Here is a 15,318-nt window from a genome sequence, read left to right on the forward strand (position 1 = left end):
ACAGACATAGTAACAGAGACGTGACCCACTATAATGACAGAGTCATAGTAACAGAGATGTGACCCACTATAATGACAGAGTCATAGTAACAGAGATGTGACCCACTATAATGACAGAGTCATAGTAACAGAGATGTGACCCACTATAATGACAGAGTCATAGTAACAGAGATGTGACCCACTAGAATGACAGATTCATAGTAACAGAGATGTGACCCACTAGAATGATAGAGTCATAGTAACAGAGATGTGACCCACTATAATGACAGAGTCATAGTAACAGAGATGTGACCCACTATAATGACAGAGTCATAGTAACAGAGATGTGACCCACTATAATGACAGTCATAGTAACAGAGATGTGACCCACTATAATGACAGTCATAGTAACAGAGATGTGACCCACTATAATGCCAGTCATAGTAACAGAGATGTGACCCAATATAATGACAGAGTCATAGTAACAGAGATGTGACCCACTATAATGACAGTCATAGTAACAGAGACGTGACCCACTAGAATGACAGAGTCATAGTAACAGAGACGTGACAAACTATAATGACAGAGTCATAGTAACAGAGATGAGACCCACTACAATAACAGAGTCATAGTAACAGAGACGTGACCCACTACAATGACAGAGTCATAGTAACAGAGATGTGACCCACTAGAATGACAGATTCATAGTAACAGAGATGTGACCCACTAGAATGACAGAGTCATAGTAACAGAGATGTGACCCACTATAATGACAGAGTCATAGTAACAGAGATGTGACCCACTACAATGACAGAGTCATAGTAACAGAGACGTGACCACCTATAATGACAGACATAGTAACAGAGACGTGACCCACTATAATGACAGAGTCATAGTAACAGAGATGTGACCCACTATAATGACAGAGTCATAGTAACAGAGATGTGACCCACTATAATGACAGAGTCATAGTAACAGAGATGTGACCCACTATAATGACAGAGTCATAGTAACAGAGATGTGACCCACTAGAATGACAGATTCATAGTAACAGAGATGTGACCCACTAGAATGATAGAGTCATAGTAACAGAGATGTGACCCACTATAATGACAGAGTCATAGTAACAGAGACGTGACCCACTATAATGACAGAGTCATAGTAACAGAGATGTGACCCACTACAATGGCAGAGTCATAATAACAGAGATGTGACCCACAACAATGACAGAGTCATAGTAACCGAGATGTGACCCACTATAATGACAGAGTCATAGTAACAGAGATGTGACCCACTATAATGACAGAGTCATAGTAACAGAGATGTGACCCACTACAATAACAGAGTCATAGTAACAGAGATGTACATTCTTCTGTCCAGATTGATCAGTTTCCTGTCCCAGCAGTCATCAGGGTTTTACTCGTCTTCCTCCACATTACAGATGTTGTCGATGTGGCTTTTTGCAGCGCTGAGATGATGCTATTATGATAGACAGCTGTTTAAATATCAGCCTGAGGGAGGATCACTTCTTTAAGCAGCGAGAGAGAGAGAGAGAGAGATACCGTCATACACATCTCCCTCTCATGGAAAACAAGGAGCAGGCCACGTTACTATAATATCCACGTTTGGCTCTCGAGGAAGCTGTTCCTTCTGAATAGGATTGTTATTTAAGGCTTCTTGACCTGGGTTACTGTATTAAGCACTTTGTGACTTTTCTGTGAAGAAAAAAAGGACCTAATTATAAACACATCTGATTGATTAATTGATTGACTGCTGACCTGCTGTGGAGTGTGCTGATCCCCTGCTGATGTCACAGTGTCTCCCGCTGAAGGATCCGGAACATTCACACTTGTACTTCCCGATATAGTGGAAACATGTTCCTCCGTTCAGACAGGGGCTGGAGGAGCACGGGTCTGGCCTCCCTGGGGACACACACGCACACACGCACGCACGCACGCACGCACACACACACACACACACACACACACACACACACACACACACACACACACACACACACACACACACACACACACACACACACACACACACACACACACACACACACACACACAGTGAATTCCAGTAAACCATGATGTGTTGTTTTTGTGTGAGTGGAGTGTGTACATGAGTGTGTGTGTGTGTGCGTGCGTGCGCCTGTGTGTGTGCGCGTGTGTGTGTGTTTTGAAGTTGCTTCATCTAATTAAACATAAATGGGCTTCATCAAAAGAAAGTGATTGTAAGTTGTCCCAAACCAGCTGTGGCTTCATACTGTACAGGAGATGACTGCAATAGTCCAGAAATACTGTAGAATTACAGCCATGTGGGACACAGTACAAAACAAAAAGAAGAAAAACAAGATGGAAAGAAAGAGCCACATGGCCTTGAACTACGTCTCAGATCGGACCTACTAAAAACACTGGAGGTGTGTGTGACTGCGTGCGTGACTGTTTGTGCGTGCAGGAGAGAGAGAGAGAGAGAAAGTGAGAGAGCGAGAGAGAGAGAGAGAGAGAGAGAGAGAGAGAGAGAGAGAGAGAGAGGGGAAGGGAGGGAGAGAAAGTGAGAGAGAGAAAGAGAGAGAGAGAGAGAGAGAGAGAGAGACAGAGAGAGAGAGAAAGTGAGAGAGAGAGAAAGTGAGAGAGAGAGAGAGAGAGAGGGAGAGAGAGAGAGAGAGAGAGAGAGAGAGAAAATGAGAGCGAGCGAGGGAGAGAGAACTCACCCACTTCACAGTGTTTTCCAGTGAACCTGTATGGACAGACACACAGGTAGCTCCCTGCCTCCTCTTTACAGGACCCTCCGTTACGACACAGGCCAGAGGCACAGGTATTGAGTCTGACTGGGGTAGGAGAGAACATATTCACATCAATCAATCAGTGTGAGGGGAATTATTTCAGCATACCCTTAGAAAAAAAGGTGCTATCTAGAATCTAAAAGGGTTCTTCACCTGTCCACATCGGAGAACCCTTTGAAGAACCCTGTTTGGTTACAGTTAGGGGTCCAGAAGGGACCCCCACCCGGGCAAACAGGCTAAATGTTTCCCAGGGTAATGGGGGAAATGTTTCCCATGGTAATGGGGAAAATGTTTCCCATGGTAATGGGCTAAATGTTTCTCAGGGTAATGGGGTAAATGTTTCCCATGGTAATGGGGTAAATGTTTCCCATGGTAATGAGGTAAATGTTTCCCAGGGTAATGGGGTAAATGTTTCCCATGGTAATGGGGTAAATGTTTCCCATGGTAATGGGGTAAATGTTTCCCATGGTAATGGGGTAAATGTTTCCCATGGTAAAGGGGCTAAATGTTTCCCATGGTAATGGGGTAAATGTTTCCCATGGTAATGGGCTAAATGTTTCCCATGGTAATGGGGTAAATGTTTCCCATGGTAATGGGGTAAATGTTTCCCATGGTAATGGGCTAAATGTTTCCCAGGGTAATGGGCTAAATGTTTCCCAGGGTAATGGGGGGGATGTTTCCCATGGTAATGGGGTAAATGTTTCCCATGGTAATGGGGTAAATGTTTCCCAGGGTAATGGGGTAAATGTTTCCAATGGTAACAGGCTAAATGTTTCCCAGGGTAATGGGGTAAATGTTTCCCATGGTAACAGGCTAAATGTTTCCCAGGGTAATGGGGGGAATGTTTCCCATGGTAATGGGGTAAATGTTTCCCAGTGTAATGGGGTAAATGTTTCCCATGGTAATGGGGTAAATGTTTCCCATGGTAATGGGGAAATGTTTCCCATGTTAACAGGCTAAATGTTTCCCATGGTAATGGGGTAAATGTTTCCCAGGGTAATGGAGAAATGTTTCCCATGGTAATGGGGCAAATGTTTCCCAGGGTAACAGGCTAAATGTTTCCCAGGGTAATGGGGAAATGTTTCCCAGGGTAATGGGGAAATGTTTCCCAGGGTAATGGGGAAATGTTTCCCAGGGTAACAGGCTAAATGTTTCCCATGGTAATGGGGTAAATGTTCCCCAGGGTAATGGGCTAAACGTTTCTCAGGGTAATGGGGTAAATGTTTCCCATGGTAATGGGGTAAATGTTTCCCAGGGTAATGGGGAAATGTTTCCCATGGTAATGGGGTAAATGTTTCCCATGGTAATGGGGTAAATGTTTCCCAGGGTAATGGGGAAATGTTTCCCAGGGTAATGGGGAAATGTTTCCCATGGTAACAGGCTAAATGTTTCCCAAGGGTAATGGGCTAAATGTTTCCCAGGGTAATGGGGCAAATGTTTCCCAGGGTAATGGGGTAAATGTTTCCCATGGTAATGCGGTAAATGTTTCCCAAGTGTAATGGGGTAAATATTTCCCAGGGTAATGGGGTAAATGTTTCCCATGGTAATGGGGTAAATGTTTCCCATGGTAATGGGGTAAATGTTTCCCATGGTAAACATTTATAGATATACCATTAAACATGGTATAGAGATATTGTTATCCACGTCGGCAACAACGATGTTTGGTTGAAACAGTCAGAGATCACCAAGCGCAACATAGCTTCAGCGTGTAAATCAGCTAGAAAGATGTGTCGGCATCGAGTAATTGTCTCTGGCCCCCTCTCAGTTAGGGGGAGTGATGAGCTCTACAGCAGAGTCTCACAAATCAATCGCTGGTTGAAAACTGTTTTCTGCCCCTCCCAAAAGATAGAATTTGTAGATAATTGGCCCTCTTTCTGGGACTCACCCACAAACAGGACCAAGCTTGGCTTGTTGAGGAGTGACGGACTCCATCCTAGCTGGAGGGGTGCTCTCATCTTATCTACCAACATAGACAGGACTCTAACTCCTCTAGCTCCACAATGAAATAGGGTGCAGGCCAGGCAGTAGGCTGTTAGCCAGCCTGCCAGCACAATGGAGTCTGCCACTAGCACAGTCAGTGTAGTCAGCTCAGCTATCCCCATTGAGACCGTGTCTGTGCCTCGACCTAGGTTGGGCAAAACTAAACATGGCGGTGTTCGTCTTAGCAATCTCACTAGGATAAAGACCTCCTCCATTCCTGTCATTATTGAAAGAGATCATGATACCTCACATCTCAAAATAGGGCTACTTAATGTTAGATCCCTTACTTCAAAGGCAATTATAGTCAATGAACTAATCACTGATCATAATCTTGATGTGATTGGCCTGACTGAAACATGGCTTAAGCCTGATGAATTTACTGTGTTAAATGAGGCCTCACCTCCTGGCTACACTAGTGACCATATCCCCCGTGCATCCCGCAAAGGCGGAGGTGTTGCTAACATTTACGATAGCAAATTTAAATTCACAAAAATTTGAGCTTCTAGTCATGAAATCTATGCAGCCTACTCAATCACTTTTTATAGCTACTGTTTACAGGCCTCCTGGGCCATATACAGCGTTCCTCATTGAGTTCCCTGAATTCCTATCGGACCTTGTAGTCATAGCAGATAATATTCTAATCTTTGGTGACTTTAATATTCACATGGAAAAGTCCACAGACCCACTCCAAAAGGCTTTCGGAGCCATCATCAACTCAGTGGGTTTTGTCCAACATGTCTCTGGACCCACTCACTGTCACAGTCATACTCTGGACCTAGTTTTTTCCCATGGAATAAATGTTGTGGATCTTAATGTTTTTCTTCATAATCCTGGACTATCGGACCACCATTTTATTACGTTTGCAATTGCAACAAATAATCTGCTCAGACCCCATCCAAAGAACATCAAAAGTCGCGTTATAAATTCACAGACAACACAAAGATTCCTTGATGTCCTTCCAGATTTCCTCTGTCTACCAAAGGATGCCAGAAGACAAAAATCAGTTAACCAGCTAACTGAGGAACTCAATTTAACCTTGCGCAATACCCTAGATGCAGTTGCACCCCTAAAAACTAAAAACATTTCTCATAAGAAACTAGCTCCCTGGTACACAGAAAATACCTGAGCTCTGAAGCAAGCTTCCAGAAAATTGGAACGGAAATGGTGCCACACCAAACTGGAAGTCTTCCGACTAGCTTGGAAAGACAGTATCAAAGAGCCCTTACTGCTGCTCGATCATCCTATTTTTCCAACTTAATTGAGGAGAATAAGAACAATCCAAAATTCCTATTTGATACTGTCGCAAAGCTAACTAAAAAGCAACATTACCCAAGAGAGGATGGCTTTCACTTCAGCAGTGATAAATTCATGAACTTCTTTGAGGAAAAGATCATGATTATTAGAAAGCAAATTACGGACTCCTCTTTAAATCTGCGTATTCCTTCAAAGCTCAGTTGTCCTGAGTCTGCACAACTCTGCCAGGACCTAGGATCAAGAGAGACGCTCAAGTGTTTTAGTACTATATCTCTTGACACAATGATGAAAATAATCATGGCCTCTAAACCTTCAAGCTGCATACTGGACCCTATTCCAACTAAACTACTGAAAGAGCTGCTTCCTGTGCTTGGCCCTCCTATGTTGAACATAATAAACGGCTCTCTATCCACCGGATGTGTACCAAACTCACTAAAAGTGGCAGTAATAAAGCCTCTCTTGAAAAAGCCAAACCTTGACCCAGAAAATATAAAAAAATATCGGTCTATATCGAATCTTTCATTCCTCTCTTTTTAGAAAAGGCTGTTGCGCAGCAACTCACCGCCTTCCTGAAGACAAACAATGAATACAAAATGCTTCACTCTGGTTTTAGACCCCATCAAAGCAGAGAGACTGCACTTGTGAAGGTGGTAAATGACCTTTTAATGGCATCAGACCGAGGCTCTGCATCTGTCCTCGTGCTCCTAGACCTTAGTGCTGCTTTTGATACCATCGATCACCACATTCTTTTGGAGAGATTGGAAACCCCGAATTGGTCCACACGGACAAGTTCTGGTTTAGATCTTATCTGTCGGAAAGATATCAGTTTGTCTCTGTGAATGGTTTGTCCTCTGACAAATCAACTGTACATTTCGGTGTTCCTCAAGGTTCCGTTTTAGGACCACCATTGTTTTCACTATATATTTTACCTCTTGGGGATGTCATTTGAAAACATAATGTTAACTTTCACTGCTATGCTGATGACACACAGCTGTACATTTTAATGAAACATGGTGAAGCCCCAAAATTGCCCTCGCTAGAAGCATATGTTTCAGACATGAGGAAGTGGATGGCTGCAAACTTTCTACTTTTAAACTCAGACAAAACGGAAATGCTTGTTTTAGGTCCCAAGAAACAAAGAGATCTTCTGTTGAATCTGACAATTAATCTTAATGGTTGTACAGTCGTCTCAAATAAAACTGTGAAGGACCTCGCGTTACTCTGGACCCTGATCTCTCTTTTGAAGAACATATCAAGACTGTTTCAAGGACAGCTTTTTTCCATCTACGTAACATTGCAAAAATCAGAAACTTTCTGTCCAAAAATGATGCAGAAAAATGAATCCATGCTTTTGTCACTAGGTTAGACTACTGCAATGCTCTACTTTCCGGCCTCCCGGAAAAAGCACTAAATAAACTTCAGTTAGTGCTAAATACGGCTGCTAGAATCCTGACTAGAACTTAAAAAATTGATCATATTACTCCAGTGCTAGCCTCCCTACACTGGCTTCCTGTCAAGGCAAGGGCTGAGGGCCTGTGATTATTATTATTTGACCAAGCTGGTCATTTATGAACATTTGAACATCTTGGCCATGTTCTGTTATAATCTCCACCCGGCACAGCTAGAAGAGGACTGGCCACCCCACATAGCCTGGTTCCTCTCTAGGTTGCTTCCTAGGTTTTGGCCTTTCTAGGGAGTTTTTCCTAGCCACCGTTCTTCTACACCTGCATTGCTTGCTGTTTAGGGTTTTAGGCTGGGTTTCTGTACAGCACTTTGAGATATCAGCTGATGTACGAAGGGCTATATAAATACATTTGATTTGTAATGGGGTAAATGTTTCCCAGGGTAATGGGGTAAATGTTTCCCAGGGTAATGGGGTAAATGTTTCCCATGGTAATGGGGTAAATGTTTCCCATGGTAATGGGGTAAATGTTTCCCAGGGTAATGGGGTAAATGTTTCCCAGGTTAATGGGCTAAATGTTTCCCAGGGTAATGGGGTAAATGTTTCCCAGGTTAATGGGGTAAATGTTTCCCAGGGTAATGGGCTAAATGTTTCCCAGGGTAATGGGCTAAATGTTTCCCAGGGTAATGGGCTAAATGTTTCCCAGGTTAATGGGGTAAATGTTTCCCATGGTAATGGGGTAAATGTTTCCCAGGGTAATGGGGTAAATGTTTCTCAGGGTAATGGGATAAATGTTTCCCAGGGTAATGGGGTAAATATTTCCCATGGTAATGGGGCAAATGTTTCTCAGGGTAATGGGGTAAATGTTTCCCAGGGTAAGGGGCTCAATGTTTCCCATGGTAATGGGGTAAATGTTTCCCAGGGTAATGGGGTAAAAGCATGTGGTCATATTACCTTTCTCACAGTGCTTCCCTCTGTATCCATGCTTGCACTCGCAGGTGTAGCCTCCATCCCTCTCATAGCACTGACCTCCGTTCAGACACGGAGACGAATCACAGACCGATCGAGGCTGTACTGGAAAACACACACACACACACACACACACACACACACACACACACACACACACACACACACACACACACACACACACACACACACACACACACACACACACACACACACCAGAGGAAGGTAAAAACCTCCTAACTTTAATGTGAGAGTGTGGGCATGGTTCAGTCATTAGAAACACATGGATGAGCTGTCACTCCAATTTATCTTTCCCAAACAGTGAATGTGACTCTCACACACACGGCGAGCCACCCGCCTCGACACGAGAGACTGGCCTGGCATAGAGTTTGTTTATCACTATAGTAACCAGGCTCTGGTGTACAGCAACACTATAGTACAGAGTCAGAGGGCCCTGTTCCTTGGGACCACATGGTAGGAGAGAAGGAGGAGCAGGAGGAAGTGGAGGAAGATCAGGAGGAAGAGGAGGAGGAGGAAGAAGAAGAGGAGGAGGAGGAGGAGGAAGAGGAGGAAGATCAGGAGGAGAGAGGAGGAGGAAGAAGATCAGGAGGAAGAGGAGGAGGAAGAAGAAGAGGAGCAGGAGGAGGATGAAGAGAAGGAGGATGAAGAGGGTGGGGAGGAAGATCAGGAGGAAGAGGAGGAGGAGGAGGAGTAGGAAGAGAAGGAGGAGAAGGAGGAGGAAGATCAGGAGGAAGAGAAGGAGGAAGAAGATGAGGATGAGGAAGAGGAGTAGGAAGAGAAGGAGGAGAAGGAGGAGGAAGATCAGGAGGAAGAGGAGGAGGAGTAGGAAGAGATGGAGGTGAAGGAGGAGGAAGATCAGGAGGAAGAAGAGGAAGATGAGGAGGAGGCGGAGTAGGAAGAGGAAGAGGAGGCGTAGGAGGGGGAGGAGGAGGAAGAAGAGGAAGATGAGGAGGAGGAGGAAGAAGAGGAAGATGAAGAGGGGGAGGCAGAGTAGGTAGAGGAAGAGGAGGCGTAAGAGGAGGAAGAGGAGGAGGAAGAGTAGAAGGAAGAGGAGGAGGAGGAAGAGAAGGAGGATGAAGAGTAAAAGGAAGAGGAAGAGGAGGAAGAGGAGGAGGTGAAGAAGAAGAAGACAGTAGGCTCTTACCATAGGGAGGATAGAAGTCCCTGTGATCTAGGTCTGCCACACCTGTCTGACAGGTACACAGGTAAGTTCCTCCGTACTCCAGACAGGGTCCTCCGTCAGGACACGGCCTGCTGTTGCTGCATGGGGTCTGGGTCACCTCTGAGGAGGACAGGAGGGTCAGAAAGAGAGAAACAGCATGATAAAACTGACAACATTATGTGAAGGACAGTCACTATTCAAGCCTAATCTGACACTCTGAAAAGACATATTTACAGCCTTTATTTTATTTTATTTCACCTTTATTTAACCAGGTAGGCTAGTTGAGAACACCTTTATTTAACCAGGTAGACTAGTTGAGAACACCTTTATTTAACCAGGTAGGCTAGTTGAGAACACCTTTATTTAACCAGGTAGGCTAGTTGAGAACAAGTTCTCATTTGCAACTGCGACCTGGCCAAGATAAGGCATAGCAGTGTGAACAGACAACACAGAGTTACACATGGAGTAAACAATTAACAAGTCAATAACACAGTAGAAAAAAGGGGAGTCTGTATATACATTGTGTGCAAAAGGCATGAGAAGGTAGGCGAATAATTACAATTATGCAGATTAACACTGGAGTGATAAATGATCAGATGGTTATGTACAGGTAGAGATATTGGTGTGCAAAAGAGCAGAAAAATAAATAAATAAAAACAGTATGGGGATGAGGTAGGTGAAAATGGGTGGGCTGTTTACCAATAGACTATGTACAGCTGCAGCGATCGGTTAGCTACCTACTCTGGTACTGGTACTGGTACCAAACTGACAGTAGAGTCCAGTATATAATATAATATGATATGTACCAAACTGACAGTAGAGTCCTGTATATAATATAATATGATATGTACCAAACTGACAGTAGAGTCCAGTATATAATATGATATGTACTAAACTGACAGTAGAGTCCAGTATATATTATAATATTATATGTACCAAACTGACAGTAGAGTCCAGTATATAATATGATATGATATGTACCAAACTGACAGTAAAGTCCAGTATATAATATGATATGTACCAAACTGACAGTAGAGTCCAGTATATAATATGATATGATATGTACCAAACTGACAGTAGAGTCCAGTATATAATATGATATGATATGTACCAAACTGACAGTAGAGTCCAGTATATAATATGATATGTACCAAACTGACAGTAGAGTCCAGTATATAATATAATATGATATGTACCAAACTGACAGTAGAGTCCAGTATATAATATGATATGATATGTACCAAACTGACAGTAGAGTCCAGTATATAATATGATATGTACCAAACTGACAGTAGAGTCCAGTATATAATATCATATGATATGTACCAAACTGACAGTAGAGTCCAGTATATAATATGATATGATATGTACCAAACTGACAGTAGAGTCCAGTATATCATATAATATGTACCAAACTGACAGTAGAGTCCAGTATATAATATGATATGATATGTACCAAACTGATAGTAGAGTCCAGTATATAATATAATATGATATGTACCAAACTGACAGTAGAGTCCAGTATATAATATGATATGATATGTACCAAACTGACAGTAGAGTCCAGTATATAATATGATATGATATGTAACAAACTGACAGTAGAGTCCAGTATATAATATAATATGATATGTACCAAACTGACAGTAGAGTCCTGTATATAATATGATACGTACCAAACTGACAGTAGAGTCCAGTGAAGCCGGAGGAGCAGTCACAGGTCCCATTCACTTCCACACAGACGCCACCATTCTGGCACAGACACTCCTCTGTGGATGACAGACACAGACAGAAGAGAAGAGGTCACAGACACGGACTAAAAAGACACAGAACAGCTCATAGCATGTTGGGTCATTTGCGACAGAGATATCCATCGAAAAAGCTACATGTACAACCTCAGAGGTCTATTAACACGTTTAGAGCGGTAGCTTCAACAGTTTCCCAGTCCCAGAGAACATCAACAGTATCCCAGTCCCAGAGAACATCAACAGTATCCCAGTCTCAGAGAACATCAACAGTATCCCAGTCCCGGAGAACATCAACAGTATCCCAGTCCCGGAGAACATCAACAGTATCCCAGTCCCAGAGAACATCAACAGTATCCCAGTCCCAGAGAACATCAACAGTATCCCAGTCCCAGAGAACATCAACAGTATCCCAGTCCCAGAGAACATCAACTGTCCTCATAGCTAGCTGTAGTTCACAGGAACCAGACCGTTCTCATAGCTAGCTGTAGTTCACAGGAACCAGACCGTTCTCATAGCTAGCTGTAGTTCACAGGAACCAGACTGTTCTCATAGCTAGCTGTAGTTCACAGGAACCAGACCGTTCTCATAGCTAGCTGTAGTTCACAGGAACCAGACCGTTCTCATAGCTAGCTGTAGTTCACAGGAACCAGACCGTTCTCATAGCTAGCTGTAGTTCACAGGAACCAGACCGTTCTCATAGCTAGCTGTAGTTCACAGGAACCAGACCGTTCTCATAGTTAGCTGTAGTTCACAGGAACCAGACCGTTCTCATAGCTAGCTGTAGTTCACAGGAACCAGAACGTTCTCATAGCTAGCTGTAGTTCACAGGAACCAGACCGTTCTCATAGCTAGCTGTAGTTCACAGGAACCAGAACGTTCTCATAGCTAGCTGTAGTTCACAGGAACCAGACCGTTCTCATAGCTAGCTGTAGTTCACAGGAACCAGACCGTTCTCATAGCTAGCTGTAGTTCACAGGAACCAGACCGTTCTCATAGCTAGCTGTAGTTCACAGGAACCAGACCGTTCTCATAGCTAGCTGTAGTTCACAGGAACCAGACCGTTCTCATAGCTAGCTGTAGTTCACAGGAACCAGACCGTTCTCATAGCTAGCTGTAGTTCACAGGAACCAGACCGTTGTCATAGCTAGCTGTAGTTCACAGGAACCAGACCGTTCTCATAGCTAGCTGTAGTTCACAGGAACCAGACCGTCATAGCTCATAGCTAGCTGTAGTTCACAGGAACCAGACCGTTCTCATAGCTAGTGCTAGTTCACAGGAACCAGACCGTCATAGCTAGCATAGTTCTCATAGCTAGCTGTAGTTCACAGGAACCAGACCGTTCTCTAGCTGTAGTTCACAGGAACCAGACCGTTCTCATAGCTAGCTGGACAGGAACCAGACCGTTCTCATAGCTAGATCGTTCTCATAGCTAGCGCTAGTTCACAGGAACCAGACCGTTCTCATAGCTAGCTGTAGTTCACAGGAACCACCGTTCTCATAGCTAGCTGTACCAGGAACCAGACTGTTCTCATAGCTAGCTCACAGGAACCAGACCGCTGTAGTTCACAGGAACCAGACCGTTCTCATAGCTAGCTGTAGTTCACAGGAACCAGACCGTTCACAGGAACCAGAACGTCCTCATAGCTAGCTGTAGTTCACAGGAACCAGACCGTTCTCATAGCTAGTGCTAGTTCACAGGAACCAGACCGTTCTCATAGCTAGCTGTAGTTCACAGGAACCAGACCGTTCTCATAGCTAGCTGTAGTTCACAGGAACCAGACCGTTCTCATAGCTAGCTGTAGTTAGCTAGCTAGCTGTAGTTCACAGGAACCAGACCGTTCTCATAGCTAGCTGTAGTTCACAGGAACCAGACCATTCTCATAGCTAGCGCTAGTTCACAGGAACCAGACCGTTCTCATAGCTAGCTGTAGTTCACAGGAACAAGATCGTTCTCATAGCTAGTGCTAGTTCAGAGGAACCAGACCGTTCTCATAGCTAGCTGTAGTTCACAGGAACCAGACCGTTCTCATAGCTAGCTGTAGTTCACAGGAACCAGAATGTTCTCATAGCTAGCTGTAGTTCACAGGAACCAGACCGTTCTCATAGCTAGCTGTAGTTCACAGGAACCAGACCGTTCTCATAGCTAGCTGTAGTTCACAGGAACCAGAACGTTCTCATAGCTAGCTGTAGTTCACAGGAACCAGAACGTTCTCATGGCTAGCTGTAGTTCACAGGAACCAGACCGTTCTCATAGCTAGCTGTAGTTCACAGGAACCAGACCGTTCTCATAGCTAGCTGTAGTTCACAGGAACCAGACCGTTCTCATAGTTAGCTGTAGTTCACAGGAACCAGACCGTTCTCATAGCTAGCTGTAGTTCACAGGAACCAGAACCTTCTCATAGCTAGCTGTAGTTCACAGGAACCAGACCGTTCTCATAGCTAGCGCTAGTTCACAGGAACCAGACCGTTCTCATAGCTAGCTGTAGTTCACAGGACCAGACCGTTCTCATAGCTAGCGCTAGTTCGCAGGAACCAGACCGTTCTCATAGCTAGCTGTAGTTCGCAGGAACCAGACCGTTCTCATAGCTAGCTGTAGTTCACAGGAACCAGACCGTTCTCATAGCTAGCTGTAGTTCACAGGAACCAGACCGTTCTCATAGCTAGCTGTAGTTCACAGGAACCAGAATGTTCTCATAGCTAGCTGTAGTTCACAGGAACCAGACCGTTCTCATAGCTAGCGCTAGTTCACAGGAACCAGACCGTTCTCATAGCTAGCTGTAGTTCACAGGAACCAGACCTTTCCTGCTAAATAAATGTAGTAGCTGTATCAATGCTAAATAAAGGAAGTAGCTATATCAATGCTAAATGTAGGAAGTAGCTATATCAATGCTAAATAAAGGAAGTAGCTGTATCAATGCTCAATAAAGGAAGTAGCTGTATCAATGCTAAAGAAAGGAAGTAGCTGTATCAATGCTAAATAAAGGAAGTAGCTGTATCAATGCTAAAGAAAAGAGGTAGCTGTATCAATGCTAAATAAAGGAAGTGGCTGTATCAATGCTAAAGAAAAGAGGTAGCTGTATCAATGCTAAATAAAGGAAGTGGCTGTATCAATGCTAAATAAAGGAAGTTGCTGTATCAATGCTAAATAAAGGAAGTGGCTGTTTCAATGCTAAATAAAGGAAGTAGCTGTATCAATGCTAAATAAAGGAAGTAGCTGTATCAATGCTAAAGAAAGGAAGTAGCTGTATTAATGCTAAAGAAAGGAAGTAGCTGTATCAATGCTAAATAAAGGAAGTAGCTGTATCAATGCTAAATAAAGGAAGTAGCTGTATCAATGCTAAAGAAAGGAAGTAGCTGTATTAATGCTAAAGAAAGGGAGTAGCTGTATCAATGCTAAATAAAGGAAGTAGCTGTATCAATGCTAAAGAAAAGAGGTAGCTGTATCAATGCTAAATAAAGGAAGTGGCTGTATCAATGCTAAAGAAAAGAGGTAGCTGTATCAATGCTAAATAAAGGAAGTGGCTGTATCAATGCTAAATAAAGGAAGTGGCTGTATCAATGCTAAATAAAGGAAGTGGCTGTATCAATGCTAAATAAAGGAAGTAGCTGTATCAATGCTAAATAAAGGAAGTAGCTGTATCAATGATAAATAAAGGAAGTGGCTGTATCAATGCTAAATAAAGGAAGTAGCTGTATCAATGCTAAATAAAGGAAGTAGCTGTATCAATGCTAAATAAAGGAAGTGGCTGTATCAATGCTAAATAAAGGAAGTAGCTGTATCAATGCTAAATAAAGGAATATTTAAATGTTTCTCTCCTCTCTCTGCCTCCGAATTGCAGCAGTGAAGAACAGGAAGTGGATGTATCACTGCTAAACCACTTTTTTGAAGTCAGGGAGGAAGGACGACGGATGGGTAATATTTTTCTCATGATCTGGAACATGTTTTGTGGTCTGTGTCCCGAATATCAGCCTATACCCTATGTAGTGTACTGTATTCGACCGGAGCCCTATGG

At 43.4% G+C, this 15,318-nt stretch overlaps 1 protein-coding gene across 1 annotated transcript in view; it reads right to left on the reverse strand.

Annotated features, from left to right (window-relative positions):
* Positions 1-15,318, reverse strand: part of LOC139416268 (sushi, nidogen and EGF-like domain-containing protein 1) — a 108,727-nt gene that overhangs the window by 33,029 nt on the left and 60,380 nt on the right. The window contains exons 10-14 of the mRNA XM_071164769.1: positions 11,234-11,326; positions 9,540-9,677; positions 8,360-8,479; positions 2,698-2,814; positions 1,757-1,900 (exon numbers count right to left, since the gene is read on the reverse strand). Coding sequence (XP_071020870.1) covers positions 1,757-1,900; positions 2,698-2,814; positions 8,360-8,479; positions 9,540-9,677; positions 11,234-11,326 — 612 coding nt within the window. The remainder of the gene's footprint in view (positions 1-1,756; positions 1,901-2,697; positions 2,815-8,359; positions 8,480-9,539; positions 9,678-11,233; positions 11,327-15,318) is intronic.

The sequence above is a fragment of the Oncorhynchus clarkii genome, chromosome 1, assembly GCF_045791955.1.
Source record: "Oncorhynchus clarkii lewisi isolate Uvic-CL-2024 chromosome 1, UVic_Ocla_1.0, whole genome shotgun sequence".
Taxonomy (NCBI): Eukaryota; Metazoa; Chordata; class Actinopteri; order Salmoniformes; family Salmonidae; genus Oncorhynchus; species Oncorhynchus clarkii.